This window comes from Halichoerus grypus, chromosome 4, assembly GCF_964656455.1.
Source record: "Halichoerus grypus chromosome 4, mHalGry1.hap1.1, whole genome shotgun sequence".
NCBI lineage: Eukaryota > Metazoa > Chordata > Mammalia > Carnivora > Phocidae > Halichoerus > Halichoerus grypus.
The window spans coordinates 141,317,985-141,333,818 of record NC_135715.1 but is presented as its reverse complement, the minus strand read 5'-3'; the positions used below and the strand labels follow the sequence as shown (position 1 = coordinate 141,333,818).

Genomic DNA, 15,834 nt, shown 5'->3' with positions numbered 1-15,834 from the left:
AAAGTCAGATTGAAAAACTCCTTTGCAGTATATTCTATTTATGTTTTTAATTTAATTTTATGTTTTTTAAGATTTTTTTAAAGATCTTATTTATTTATTTGACAGAGAGAGGGAACACAAGCAGGGGGAGTGGGAGCAGGGAGCCCAATGCAGGGCTCGATCCCAGGACCCTGGTATCATGACCTGAGCCGAAGGCAGAGGCTTAATTGAGCCACCCACATGCCCCTAAGATTTTATTTTTAAGTCATCTCTACACCTAACATGGGGCTCAAACCCACAACCCCAAGATCAAGAGTCGCACACTCCACGACTGAGCTGGGCACCCCTGTAGTGTATTCTATTTAGAAGATAGATTTATCTTGTCATTCTCATACTTTGTTCTTATTGTGAACAGTTTCTAGAGCCAAATAAAGATCTGAGTGTTATAGTAGGAAATATAGTTGATCTCTTTCACAGGTTTATGATTTACAATAATTATAGGTATACATAAAGTCTCCAATAATCAAAAATATGTGTCTGGGTCTAATTTATTTGTTGTTTTTTTTTTTATGTAGACACCAAACATCCATAATATGTAAGTTGATTCATTGTCATAATAATATCAAACCCCCAAAACCTTCATTTCCCAAAAATGAGCTGAAGCTATCAGATGCTGAAATGACTAGTAACAGCCACTATCACATGGTATAGTGTGTCAGCGGTGGCATTCACTGAGTCACTCATTCATTCGTCTGTCATATCCCACCTCCTCCCCAAAGCCACTTGGAACGTTCTCTCTGATCCCAGAGAAGTAACTCTGCTTGCCTTGTTCCTCAGTAAGCCTCTAACAGTCCTGCCTGGCCTTGACTCTGCTTCATGCCCCCGGTAGAAGCAGGAGTCACAGTGGAGGAGGGAAGAGGGCAGAGTGATCTACTTCATTGCATAGGGAAAGAGCACTGGGCTGGCAGCCACAGCCCCTGTATCTGGATTCGTTTTCTTTGACCTTGAGAAAGTCATTTAGTTCCACTTTTCCTCATTTTACAACTAGAGTTGATAATACGTTCCTAATCTTCATCATTACATCATGAAAACTTGGGCTTATTATGTTTATGGAAGATTGAGGATATGACTGAATATTTAGAAAACTTCTGAAATTTAGTGAGAGTCTGTGAAAAAAATCATAACTATATAACATGTCACCATATTATTTCTTTAAAGATTTTATTTTGAAGGACTCTCCACACTCAATGTGGGACTAGAACTCACAACCCCGAGATTAAGAGTCGCATGCTCTGTGGACTGAGCCAACCAGGCACGCCAGCATATCACCATGTTGTTATTTTGAACAATTTAAAATTCCCACGAATATCAAATGAGGTCATGTTTATGAAAGGACTCTTAAAATAACAAAGCTCTATTCTTATAAATAAAATTAATATTCTTATTAGTATGTCTATTCCCTTCATCTCCCTAACCAATTGCCGTAAATAAACCAAGTTATATTTATCACTGGAGCTGGTTTTGTGCATTAGAGCAATCCTAATTAAGGTAGATGCTAAAGATATGTACATGGCTAAGACCTGGTTCTTGAGTTTAAGACATTTATACTCAGTTTAAAGTAGTTACTCAGTTTAAAGTAGTAGCTACTAAGCAGGTACTCAATTTAAGTTAGCTGAATGAGCTGAATGAGATAGTAGTAGGGCATACATAAAGATCATACATAAAGATCAGAATCACCTGACTATCTAAAAGCAATGAAGAGAGCCTACAACTGAATTTGGAGCAGGGCTGGGAAGAGGGCATAGAACGGAGGTGCGGAATAACCACACTGGTTTGGCTGAATTCCATTTTGCCTGTTTACCTTCAATAATATTTAGGTTTTAAAGGCTATGGATAAAGGTATTTTGAACCTGAGAGCTGTGCACTTATGACACATTGTCATTGACTCCTAAGATGTAACAATGTTTTCTGTTATACTTTTTTAAAATACAGCTGACTTCTAGGCGCCTGGTGGCTCAGTTGGTTAAGTGTCTGCCTTCAGCTCAGGTCATGATTCCAGGAGCCTGGGATGGAGCCCTGCATGAGGCTCCCTGCTCAGTGGAGGGTCTGCTTCTCCCTTTCTCTCACTCCCCTGCCTCTCCCCCTGCTTGTGTTCATGCTCTGTCTCTCAAATAAATCAATAAAATCTTTTAAAAATAAAATAAAATACAGTTGACTTCCAAACGTAGAACCTTTATTCTCACATTATTCATTCAACTAGCAGTAGTTAACATAACAATTTTAAAAAGATTTTAAACCCATTCATAGAAGCCAACATACTAAATTATCCTTCATGTATTGATAATGCAGAATTATTCTAAAAATTCTTTGGACTTTTGACTGTTAGAGATCTCCATTTACCCTGCCTCCCCCTTTTTTCCTGAGTTTCAATTGCCAATCATATAAGAAGGACCCACTTAACCTGTGTTCTGAGCAGGGGCATCTAACTATAGGTTTGATGGTTACTCAAAAAAAGATGAGTAGTTTTATATTTTATCCCAAAATATTAAGTAGATATTAACAGTACGCACATTTGTATGAAAACTATTTTTTCTCAGAGAAAACAAATTATCAGACCAAATAAAATCTTAAAAATTATATAAGCCTAGATAATCATAGCTACATAGCTATTAGGAACAGCAGAGAAATCTATCCATCTTTAAACTTCTATGAGGAGAAAAAAAGGTTTAAAACAGATATATTTTCAATCAATTCCTTCATAAAAGAACTCTCTGGAAAAACAGGCCGTAGCACATAGCTCATCACTCCTTGTGCAATCAGACATACCTCTTCAGAGGCAGAGCTGCTGCCTCACAGGCCTGGCCCCTTTAATGGACGAGGAGCTTCTGTAGAAGCACTGTGACATCCCGAGGTGGAGTTCTTTGAAGCTCCAGTTCTGGGGAACCATCATTTTGTTACAGAGCAAGAATTATATCAGAATTTCCTGGGAATCGGTCATCACAGGAAATTATCAGCAATTCATGGACTTTCCTTTTTGCGTTTGCTTCGGCCTCGAGGGTAATCACAAAAGATTATAGTCTCCATTTCAGCTTTCATATCACTGAAATATTCTTCTCTGCCGAGAGCATGATTGATTTCCAGAGGCCAGCTTTTAACCCCAGCTTCGGGAGGCCAGTTGCCCTGCAGTGGTTAGAGAACTGCCAACAATTGTTTCTGTGATATTGTTTGTTGTGAGGCAGAAATTAAGTGACTCCTGGCTAATTATACAAAATCTTTTAAATAAAGTGACATATGAACTTCTTGTGTTGTTAGATAGAGGTATTTGTCCAATTTTAGTACAAGTGTTAAAGGTTGGGGGAGGCACAAGTGTGAATAAAAATTTCAAATGAGTGTTACGAAGACTTTGAAGGTACCAAGCGTCCCGATAGGCTGAATTTCAGAATGGAAAACAGAAACATTTAGAAACATTTCTGAAAATCTTCATAAGGAGTAGTTAGATTATAAATACAAACGGTTTTTGCTTCCTAGCATTCAAACTTTTCATGAATGTTCCCGAGGGATTCTCTATTTCCTGACAACTGGCTAGGTGGTGCATGGAGGGTTTTCTCCATTGCTTGACGAGGGAATCTTGATGAGATATCCATGGCCAAAATATGAGCAAGCTAGACACATTTTTAATGTGATGATTTCATTTGCTGCATTCATTTTTCTCTTTTATATGTTGCTTTATTCAGAATATATAGAGGCAGAAAAGGCTGTGTGTATATTTGAAACAAATTTGGTGGATAAAATAGTTTTACCTGCCAGTGACTACATTTCCTTACAAATTCAGAAGAAAAGAAAGACAGTTCAGTTCAGACTACTTTTAGTTTGAACTGTAGCCTCCTTGCAATCACCTAAAAATAATTATAAATCAAATGTATCAATGTTAAATGTCAGTCTGTACCATTAACAGAGCTTTGTTCAATACAGCAGTTATCACTGCAGAGAACAGAGTAAGGCATAATATGGAAGCTCTTTATTTTACTTTACAAGTAAGTATGGTATATTTTGTATAATATAAATGCAGGGTTGAACCAAAAATCTTTTTTTGCTGAGGAGAGTTAATATGAATACACATATACATCCATACAAAAAAGCAATAGTGAGATAAATATATGACGTAAAAAGTTTTGATCTCACTTGTCCACAAAACTATTCGGGGACTACTTTCCTAATAAAAGCCCTAAAATGTTAAGTGTGACAAAGTAAGCTTGTAAGAAGGACAAATAGAATCAACATTGATGTAGTCGTGACACCCTTGGATGGGCATCACAGAGCAGGGACAGAGGGGTGCCTGGCTGGCTCAATGGGAAAAACGTGCAACTCTTGATCTCGGGGTTGTGGGTTTGAGCCCCATGTTGGGTGTAAAGATGACTTAAATAAATTAATTAAAAAAGAACAAACAAGGGAACAGGGACAGATAAAATACAGGATGCCCAGTTAAAGTTAAATTTCAGATAAATAACAAATTGTTTTTAGTATAAGAATATCCTATACAACGTTTGGCACATATATTTACTTAAAAAAATGATCTGTTGTTTATCTGAAATTCAACTTTAACAGGGCATCTTATATTTTTATTTGCAAATCTGGCAACTGTAGCAAGACATCTGGGTTCTGGGCTTAGCTGAAGAGGTTCAAGCAAGTCTCTAAAATTCTCCAAATCTTTTCTCATTTTCAGGTGAGGAAGTTGGACTAAAATCAGGCTGGTGGGTGTGGGGCCTGGCCTACCAGTTATAACCAGCACCGTTTTCAGTATTTATTATATTAAACTTCCAGATAGGGTTCCTTTTTTGGGCGGCGGGGGGTGGGGGGGGTTGGTTCTGGAGCTCAAACTAAAACAAATTTAAAAACCAGTTTGAAAACGCAGATGATCTCTGACATTTTACCACTGTGTAATGAGAGTATGGCAGGGAGAGAAAGAACCCGAGATGCTCAGGATTGGAACACTGCAGATTTGTTGCCTTGCCTTGAGCCTTGTCAGTCCTCAACTGTCAGCTTTCTTCTTAACGCAAGGGTAAGAAACGTGTTGTCCTGCATCTGGGGAAAAAACATTTCATTTCCACTTTGCTTTGCAGAATAAAGAATACATCCAAAGAGGCCCGGGTTTCCGCATTTGCACTTCTTCCTGCCTGGTGGGGTTTTCTTTTCATCTTAGACCTTTTTAATTTGTGTCACGGACCTGTTTTGCCTCACCATCAGGATATATCTGATTAGTTACCGAACAGCCTTTCAAACTTAGCTTTGATAGAATGGTTTTGAGAGGATGTCAGTTAATGCATTTGGCTGTTCGGGAGGTGTATTGATTTTTAAATCAAGAAAGCTCATTGCTTCCCTAGTCTCTTAGAAAGCCTTTGTAACTTTCTTTTTTTTTTTTTTTTTTTTAGCCTGCTTACCAAAACACAGGCAAACATAGTCTTTCTTACTTGTATTTGGAGGCTTTGCACCAATAACTTTAAAGGTACATCCATAACTATGAGCAAGTAGTTTTTGGTTACTGGTATGGCATTTTTTTTCCCTCCTAAAGTATGAAGAATTCTATTTTTTATTTTATTTTTTTTTTAAGATTTTATTTATTTATCTGACAGAGAGATAGCGAGAGCAGGAACACAAGCAGGGCGAGGGGGAGAGGGAGAGGGAGAAGCAGGCTTCCCGCTGAGCAGGAAGCCTCTAGCGGGGCTCGACCCCAGGGTCCTGGGATCATGACCTGAGCCAAAGGCAGACGCCCAAGGACTGAGCCACCAGGTGCCCTGAAGAATTCTATTTTTTAAAAAGATATTTCTCAGACTTACTTTTGGCACTGAATTTTATGTTATGGAAATTTAATCTCGAAGACAAAGTTTTGGGGGCTGTTTTCAAGTCACCATTTTAAAAACAAAAGGAAAGGTCAAGAGCAAAGTGCCTATTTTCTATCTCAGATATTAGCCGGTCCTTCCAAACTGCAGGATGGATGTCTCCTTCCAATGTATTATAGAATAATCACTTCTCATGATCTATCCTCAAATGAATCTCTATCTTCTTGAGTATTTTGCACATCTATTGAAAAACTATTCTTCAGTCCATATTCCTGAAATAATTTTTCTTTTTTTATTTCACCCCGAGAAGACACCATACTAAATAACACAGGAAACAGCTGATCTATTTAGTTTAGATTCTCTTGGTGAATCCAGTTCCTGTTCCCATCACTCTGAAGCATGTACTCTAGCTTTGTTAGTGGGACTTTTTTTGAGGGGGGTGCAGGGGGTGACATAGTTCATTGTCAACTATACATAACTTAGGCTGTTTTTGAAATATGAATATACCCTATTGAGATATATAAATACTTTGGAGGTAGTAACTTTTCCAGAAAGAAAAACATATTAATAGGATTTATCATTTTATTTCTTCTTTGCTCTTAAAATTCACAGTAGAGTTAAATTCTTATTAATTTCCTAAAAGATTCCACAGTTTTCCTTTTTCTTAAAAATTTTCTAAGTTTTTTGCATTCTCTCATAAGGACATCTAACAATTTCATGAGAATTTTTTTTGTTACCTTATCTTTGACAGATGTTATAGATCTTTCATATCTGTATGCATCCATCAGCCAAAAAATTATATTATAGTCATAAGAACATCAAATCTTGAAGATAAAACAAAAAGCTTTCAAGAACTTTCTTCACATCCTGATGGAAAAACACCTCTCTCTCTCTCTCAGTGGTTTCCAGTCACATCTAAACATTTGCTTGTTTAAGAATGGAAACAAACAAAGAAAGCATTGGGTTTTCTTAGGAGATAGAACTCAGCTCATTACCTTAATGCTTTTTCCCTATGTTGAAAGCAGCAGTTGGAATTAGAGTGGAGAGTGGCCTGGGCTTCCTTAATACATCTCATTAACCGATTAGACATTTCAAAATGCATTGCTTAAGCTGAATATGGATAATATGCAATTGAAATGTTTTAGCTTACTCATCTATTGTTTGAATCAGAACATCAACACCCCAAACTGTTGCGTGTGTGTGTGTGTGTCCTTGCAATGAGGTCTGAGTGAACCTTGGGTTAAGTCTCATACCCATTGCAGACACAAATTGAAAGTCTTATTTGTTAAACTGAACTTTTTGAAATGCTCTTTGATGCGGCTTCTTAAATTAACCAGTGGCATAACTCCGGCGCGGCTGCAGGACTCTGAATCCCTGGCAGCATGGAGAGTCACCCGGCATGTGGGGCCGCCAGGGAAATGGAACATTTTACATTTGTACTGACCGTATTTCTTACACACAAGGATCTACTGTCAGAATGAGACGTGCGGCTTCAGTAAGGTACACAGGTGGCATCTCCCATTAACAAAATAACTACTGTCTAAAAAAGACCTTAAAATTTCTTCCTTTTACTCAGAATAGTTTTAAAATTATCTGTCAAAAGTGTTCAACTGGTTTTCCACTAAAGAGAGGGAAGTGGTGAAACCACCCATTCATTTGCTTTTTGCTTTTTTGCTTTTACCTTTTGGTAACTCTCAAATTCTAAAAGTGTTAAAAGTGAAAAACATTATTTTCTTGTAGTATCTTCATAACTGTTAGATCATGGACCAAATCTGTACTTATTTAAAAAATAAGAGAAGTAACTCGTACTCATTTCGCTATTCACTAAGTACCAGGCCAACCACACTGCACAGAAACCCACTAGGAAGGTTTCCATGTGAGAGGCATCTAGCACTTAGCACTCATCTTCAGAGAACTTCCAAAATGCAGATCACTTTCTCCTTGGGGTTGTGACGATCATAGTAGTTCTGACGTCCACTTGTTATCTTGGTGCTTAGCAGTTGAAGAACATCCTCTGTAGAAATCTCACAGGCCACTTTGAAAGCTGAGGAACACGCCCCTTACTTTCACCAGAAGTACAATTCGGAATTCGGTATCAACTTTCCTAAATCATGGAAGAGTGTCATTATTTTTACATATTTGGTATGGTTTTACATGTAAAAGTATCTGAATCACAGTTGTGTCAAGACAACCAAAATGTTTTTAGGAATTACCGGTGATAAAATGTTGTGTTTTTTTTCCCATTCTCCGATCTGATTTTTTTTTAAAGTACTTAAACACTCTGAAAATACCTTATTTATTACTTTAGATGTATAGGTCTCTTCAACTACAATGTTGTATTTTTTTTTTGAAGGCTTGTTCTTCATTGTATGTCCAGTCCCCAAAACAATGAATGATAGCCACTTAATAAACTTTTGTTAAATCAATGAATTTTCAAGAAAATACAGTGTTTGTGCAAATTGAAAATCGTGCATTTATAAAAGTGTGATGTGTTGGAAAAGGAGCAAAAATTTCCTAGTACTGAACTGTCTAAGTTGATATGAAACACTTAACCTCTAAAAATGTTGCATCCTTTACCATCAGAGTGATCTAGAAAGGGGATGATATTTTACGGCAGAAACACACATCTCTTAGCATTCTATGTTTCTTTTTATTCTTCCAAAAATAAAACCAAGATGGAATTTCTCCAAAAACCACTGGAAAATGCAGTTCAGTTTTTCTTTCCAAACAGATCTTCAAAATAGAACACCGGGTGTTTTTCCTTACTTAGTCATCCTTTTTATCAATGGAATATACAATCTTGTTTGTTGAATCTCAGAACTTTTCAAAGAGGGTCTGACAATATGGAATTTGAGTGAAAGATACCTAGCCTTCTAAATTTATTTAAACAAAGGCAGTGGATGAAAGGCTAATCTGTGCTCTACTCTGATTGTCTGCTTCAAATCTCAGGGATGATTCCACTCATATTTTCTATAGAGACTACTGACCACCACTAGGAAGACTCTGGAAAGAGATTCTGGGATCCCATTCCATTTCTGCAGCAATCGCATGCTACTAATTGTTAACCAGCCTCAAAATCACTTAACAGCCTACCATATTTTGGTAAAATAGTAGTAGTAATAGTGATAGCCTTATTGGGTCAGAGATAAAGATATAATGTGGCCCTATTGCCTATTATTTCCTTAAGCGTGTGTTGTTTTACTTTAGCCTTTATACCAGTTCTGAATGACTGATTAATTAACCTCCCGGTGGAGGAAAGGTATCCCATTGCCGTTGGCACAGCTGATTTGATTAGCAAGGCACCGCCCATGTGTGGTTCTAGCAAAGAGCTGGAGATCCGTGGGGGAAGCACCTTTCCAGACATATGGCTCCCGGCTGAATCAACAGTCTGTGGAGAGAGCTGCATGCCATTTGTCTTCCTTTCAGTGACAATGACGGCATCCATGTGGACCCCTGTCAGGGTGCTCTGGGTAGGAGAAGCCGCATCAGCCTGGCAAGTCTGTGCTTGTCCACATTCCAGATGCAAAAATGCAGGTGTCGCGGTAGCGTGCGACTCCAGTGTAACGCTCCATGCAGTTTACTTTTATTGAGCCTTCTGATTTGAAATCCAAAACTGTTACAAAGCTGTGTGGTTGAGGTGCTGTTGCCAACAATATGTAGTTGTTTCTATCTCTGGATCTTTGTGAAAAGAAATGGATCTTTGTGAAAGCTGTGTCTGTTTTGTTTCTATTTAAGTTTTTGAGGATTTGAAAAAAGTAAAACAATAATATTAAGGCATGTGGTCAGAGCATTTAAATATAAAAGGCAAAACCTTTTTTTGAAGTAACTCAAAAAGATATTACTCTTCAATGATGTAGCTATCACTTTTAAATGTGTCACTTTGTGAATGTTTGAAGTTTTAATGAGACCCTGTCGTCACATTCTTTTCCATAAATCCGATATTAAAAAAGGAAGGGATGAAAAATAACCATTCTTCTTGTACTACTGTAATTTGGTAATATTACACTTTAAAAAGCGATGCTTTGCCAAGCTTCCAGATAGCCCTGAGTCACAAGGGTTTGGTCGTCGAGGTCCTCTTTGCAGTAAATCAAGGGCAGCTGTAAATGATGACCGTCCCCGGTTGTGTGTGATCTCTAAGTAGTCCCTGTCTTAAGCGCCATATTCTGTGCACAAGCCCAACCGTTACAACGGAGAAAGAGGACAGGACAGCCCCAATTTTTATTTCTGGCTCTCCTGAAGTTGCCAAGAAGAAATGGGCTTATTCTAAGGGTGACAGACATGGATCAGAAAGAGAAAAACCCAGACTCACCTCTCCAGGAAACTTACTTAAGCGTCAAACGGGCCTTATGTGTAGTTGGACTAGGCAGCTGCCCTCCAGACTGCAGAGGTGCTAGGAACCCCCATCCTTTCTTCAGATCTCACCCCTGTCAGCAGCGCCACGCGCACTACCCGTCAGCCCTGCTCAGTGGTCCGTTTGCAGGGAACAGGGTGGGGAGAGACTCCTACCTGAGTTTGAATCCTGGCTTCAGACCTTTGGACTCAGGGGTGACAAGCTATTAAACCTCTCAAAGCCTTGGAGCCCTCATTTGTAAAGGAGGATAATAATCGTATCTGCCTCGGGTGACGGTAGAGACTACACAAAATAATCCCTTAGTATAATTCCTGGCACACAGTAAGAGCTCTGTAAATCTAAGCTGCTCATATTATGATGTTTATTATTGTTATTCCACAGCTAAAAAAGGAATTGAAAGGCCAATACCCCCCCACCCCCCGGGGAGGCTAACACATTGACGTCACTGGTAAAGGGAGGGTCCTGGGTGCTTAACATGTGAGAAAATCAGAAAACGGAGAAAAAGCTGAAAGTAGAGGTGGGGCAAAAGAGACAGACCTTTAGGTGCTTTCTCAGGCCTCATTATTTTGCTTAAAGGTCACTTCTTTTCCCAGCCTCAGTTAAATACAGTTTATATTGTCTGTTTTTCATTTAACTTTTACAATTATAAATATGTCCTTATGTTGGACTCATCCCACACCATCTAGTCTGGAACAATATCTGACATATTAGGCCTCCAGAAATGTTTGTGGGATGGACTGACTTTTAAACTTTAAAAGTCAAAAACCTGGTTTCTACTTCTGTTTAATAGAAAAGCTAGTGTTGCCCGTTTATTGTATCACAAGTGCTTACCAAATGCCTTTCAGTACATCAGTTAAGATAGATGGCTGAGTTTAAGATGACATTTCTCTGTCTTTAAGAATAGTGCAGATCCCTAGCCATTTAACCACAGAGAAGAAAACCTTGTATTATCATTCTGGAGCAGTCTCATTTTGTTTTTTAATTGGGTGGTACTCCATTTACTCCAATACCCAGTCACACTGGATGGCCAGTGAAATCAATTTAAGACTCTCACAAGGATATAAATCAAATTTCAGGCCTCTTGAAAATTATTGAGATAGTAAGAAGTTTGTATTTCTAAGTTCTTTGCCTCGAACCTAAATATCATCTAGTCTGAAGCCTTTTGATCCTGGAGCTCCTACATCGGTTTCCCTCCCCGCTCATAGCATCACTCATTTAGTGAGGTGCCGCGGTGTTGCTTTTGCCCTGTGGCTGAGTTTTATTTGCAGCTGCATATTTTTATATGATTGCTTACACTGTGAAGATGTAAATTACTTTCGGGTATGCTCAATAACACTTTTTAAAAATTCACACAGATTTGTGGTTCCATAATCTCGGTGAATACACCAAGGATACCTGTTTGTTCTGATTCTGATATTGAAAATATAATAGATAGTGTGATAAGGCCAACTTCATTAATTCATTTATAAGTACCATAATACAATATTTAATTTGTCCATACATAGCCTCCAATTATCTCCTCAATTCCTGGTAATAGCCACAAGCCCATCTTTCATTTTTATTACCTCCCAGTTAATTGCACTAATAGGTTTTGCTTTTCATTTCTACATGATTTTCATTAGAAAAAGTGGCAAGTGTTAACTCTTGCTGCTTTTTAGTCAGTAAGCACTGCAGGCTTTTTAATCAGAGATGAACAAGGAAAATGAATTTTTAAAACTTTCATGTAAATGTGCTTGCTAGCCTCAAGATTCCAGATGACTACTTCTAACTTTTACTTTTTTAGAAAAGAAGAGGCTTATTTGGGACCAATAAATTCTGCCAGGTAAGGAATATTGGTAGCTAGAACTATGTGGGGTTTTCTTTTTTTCCTTAAAAAGAAAACAACAACAACAACAACAAAAACACTTCTGTAGCATTGTTTACCAATGAATCGCAATTTTCTCAATCCATAGATAGCTTTCTTGTGCAATCTGAATGAACATGAGCTAATTTAATATGAGTATTTACAAGGTACTTGTTCATTTAAAAGTGATACAAACATTTTAATAGAGAGGTTTGAAAACACTTGTTTATTTTTAATAATCAAATGTCTATGAGACAGCCAATTGACTCTTTAAAAGAAAACTCTTACTGTCATTAATTGCAATATCTCCAATGATTTTCCTGAGTATTCTCCATATGAGATTATTGTGATATGTATATATAGTCTTGACTGTACTAAATTGAATCACTTGCAAAGATCACATTGTAGGATTTATGAGAATGTTTTTATTCACCCTGAATGTTTTATTCACCCTAAAAACTGGTGATTGAATAAAAGAATTACTGTTGACTTAGTTCTACATATCTCATTATAATTACAGAGGACAGACATGCATTAGTAGAAGAAAAAAATGTTAATATAAATTAACATCATAATTATTATTTTCATCTAACTTGTAGAGTATTGTAGGACTGCTAAGAAAAGTGTTCAGGATTTTATCACTTAACACTTTATTTTTTTAAGATTTTATCTATTTGAGAGAGGGAGACGGAGATAGCTAGAGAGAGAGAGGGTGAGAGAAGGGAGAGAGTGCAGGAGCGGGGAGGAGAGGGAGAAGCAGGCTCCCCCTGAGCAGGGAGCCAAAAGCAGGGCTCCATCCCAGGACCCTGGAATCATGACCTGAGCTGAAGGCAGACGCTTAACTGCTTAACCGACTGAGCCACCCAGGCGTCCCTCACTTAATACTTTGAAAAGGGAGAGGGAGAGATGTGAAAACCTTCTCTATATTCGTCCATGTCTGGATCCCACTGAAATGACTCAGGTACCTGTAGTTACTGTGTCAGATGGCAAACACTCCGAATATCAGCTAGATGGTATCTGTTTCAAGGTATCAGCTGAATTGGCAAGTGGAACAATCTTTTTTAGACGATTTAAAGTTTTCTTTCAACTAAATCGGGTTCCCCAAAATGACATTTTAATAAGAAATGTAATTATAGAATACTGTGGTAAACAGCAGAGAAAGACAAAAGAGATTTAGACGGAGGGGTGGGGGAGTGGATCTTTTCCTGAAATAGCTGTAAAGAAAAAAAAAAGAATCAAATGGAAAATAGAGAAAATCTATTCCAAGTGAGAAACATAGGGGATAAAATTTTTACATGATTAGGAGTAAGTTGTTCAAAGGATAAAAGGCAGCAAGAGTTAATATCAGGTGACAAGGAATGGGGTGAAAGCGCTGTGTTTATTTAGTTGATTTTATAAGGATGAATAGGATTGTGTATATAAAGTAGAGAAGCCAATTCTGGTAAGAGTTTCTTGAAAGAACCTCCTCAGTTTACTTTTCGGAGAGACGATGGCTGGGAACTTGCCTGTCTTTGTATCTGGAGTGCTCATCCACAATTCACCTTCGAGGACAGATTGCTCCGAGCCTTGGGAACACTAGGGGATATTTTCAGGCTGATGTGGTGCAAATGTGAGATTTAAGTAGAAAAAAGCTGTATTCGGAGTTATTTAAGAAATTACATAGTCAGCTAACAATTTTAAAAACCTAAGAGGAATGTTTATATTCTAGGTCATGTTGGAGCTGTCAGCAGATGTCTTGGAACTAGATTGCAACTAGATTATTTTAGATGTGCCTTTTGCCTATGTTCCTATATTGTGGTATGGGAATAAGAAGAATATATGCACTTATTTTAGATAATGAAAGTTTTAATTTTTAATGTTAATTTTCAATCTTTTTAAAATGAGTAATAGGAAAGAAGACATTAAACCTATGATTTCATGAATATTATTGCTCTGTTTTTAAAAAGTCAATTTTAGTTTGATTTAAAGAAAAAATAAGTAAATAATAATAACATAATATATGGCTATGGCAAAAATAATGAAAGCAGCATGCAGAAAACTGGTGTTTGGGAAATATTCAGATAGTTTTATCCCATGTAGTTCACACATAACCAGTAAGTATTTTTCAGAGCCTGAGAACAGAAAATATCTCAATAAAATGCTCTCACTTTTTAACTTTAAAAAACAATGTACTTTTTTTCATCCTGCCAATATAGTTAGCCTATTTTATTTTTAAGCCCATTCAAACTGCTTTGCCATCTCTAGTAACAATCAGAAAGTATAGTTTCATGTTTTTTTTTTATTTTTTTTATTGTTATGTTAATCCCCATACATTACATCATTGGTTTTAGATATAGTGTTCCATGATTCATTGTTTGTGCATAACACCCAGTGCTCCATGCAGAACGTGCCCTCCTCAATACCCATCACCAGGCTAACCCATCCTCCCACCCCCCTCCCCTCTAGAACCCTCAGTTTGTTTTTCAGAGTCCATTGTCTCTCATGGTTCTTCTCCCCCTCTGATTTCCCCCCCTTAGTTTCATGTTTTGCAAAGGGATGAATGAGACTTAAATGTATCCATTTGTGAGTAAACTAAAAAAGTGAACTAAAGTTTTATTTTCTGAACTTTTGAGATTTTCTTTGCCCATAGAGGGTTTTTTAAATTCTCATTAAGTACACTTAATATATCAATTATGACCTTGAACAAAAGAAATCCCCAGATTTTCCAGTAAGGATATTTTTACATCTAGTAGTTAAACATAATACTCTTAACAATTTTTTTCTCTGTTTTAAATTATCACATATAAAATCGACTTTTTGGGAGTATATATAGTTCTAAAAATTTTAACATGTGTAAATTTGTGTAACCACCACTACCGTCAGGATATAGTTCTGTCACTCCAGAACATTCCCCTCTTCAAATTTTTGTCCTGTGTACTGTGAATACTTTGTCCTGTCATCTCTCTTAAACTCATAGCAAAAAAATAGGCTATACTACTATTCAGTAATTCTGTAATCCACACTCGTTTCTAATATACTTAAATTCTTCTAATTGCTAATTTTATACTTTGTTGATTTATACTCCTGATCAGGGACAGTATTCATTTGTCCTCTCTACCAAATATCATCAACTAATCCAATCCTAAACTCTAACCTCAGGAGATTTCCTGATGGTTTCAGTGGATCTGTCCTTGTTCATGTTACATGTGTTTATAAGTAATGCTTTGTTCATCATTCACATTGTTTTTTGAACTGCCAGTTGTCTGATGTTAATGCTGGAGATTATCTGGAGTATGAAAGAGAATCACTGCTTTGTCTCTCTTATTATAGGCTCTGCAGATAGTGTTCGTTCTTATCCAAGTATTTTCATGGCGTTATGCCATAGTTTTTCTATGGTTGAGTACTTTCATCACCGTATATTTTTCCGAATATGTATGGAACATGCAAACCAAAGGAAGGAAAGTCATAAGTTATAAGTTAAAACTTTACTTTTTAAAAATTTTTTTAAGGATTTTATTTATTTATTTGACACAGAGAGAGAGACAGCGAGAGAGGGAACACAAGCAGGGGGAGTGGGAAAGGAAGAAGCCGGCTTCCTGCGGAGCAGGGAGCCCGATGTGGGGCTCGATCCCAGGACCCTGGGATCATGACCTGAGCCTAAGGCAGACGTTTAACGACTGAGCCACCCAGGTGCCCCAAAACTTTACTTTTTTAAAATTTAGATTCAATTAGCCAACATTAGTTTCAGATGTAGTGTCAGTAATTCATCAGTTGCATGTAACACCCAGTGCTGATCACATCCCATGCCCTCCTTAATGCCCACCACCCAGTTACCCCACCTCCCA

The 15,834-nt window shown here is 37.5% G+C and overlaps 1 protein-coding gene across 10 annotated transcripts in view; it reads left to right on the top strand.

The window, feature by feature from the left end:
* ZNF385B (zinc finger protein 385B) overlaps positions 1-15,834 on the top strand; it is a 386,162-nt gene that overhangs the window by 309,608 nt on the left and 60,720 nt on the right. For 7 of the 10 annotated variants that reach the window (XM_078071048.1, XM_078071049.1, XM_078071050.1 and 4 more), the window contains one exon: positions 11,951-11,989. The exons of the other annotated variants lie outside the window; for them this stretch is intronic. In XM_078071048.1, the coding sequence (XP_077927174.1) occupies positions 11,951-11,989 (39 nt within the window). The remainder of the gene's footprint in view (positions 1-11,950; positions 11,990-15,834) is intronic. 10 annotated transcript variants of the gene reach the window in all.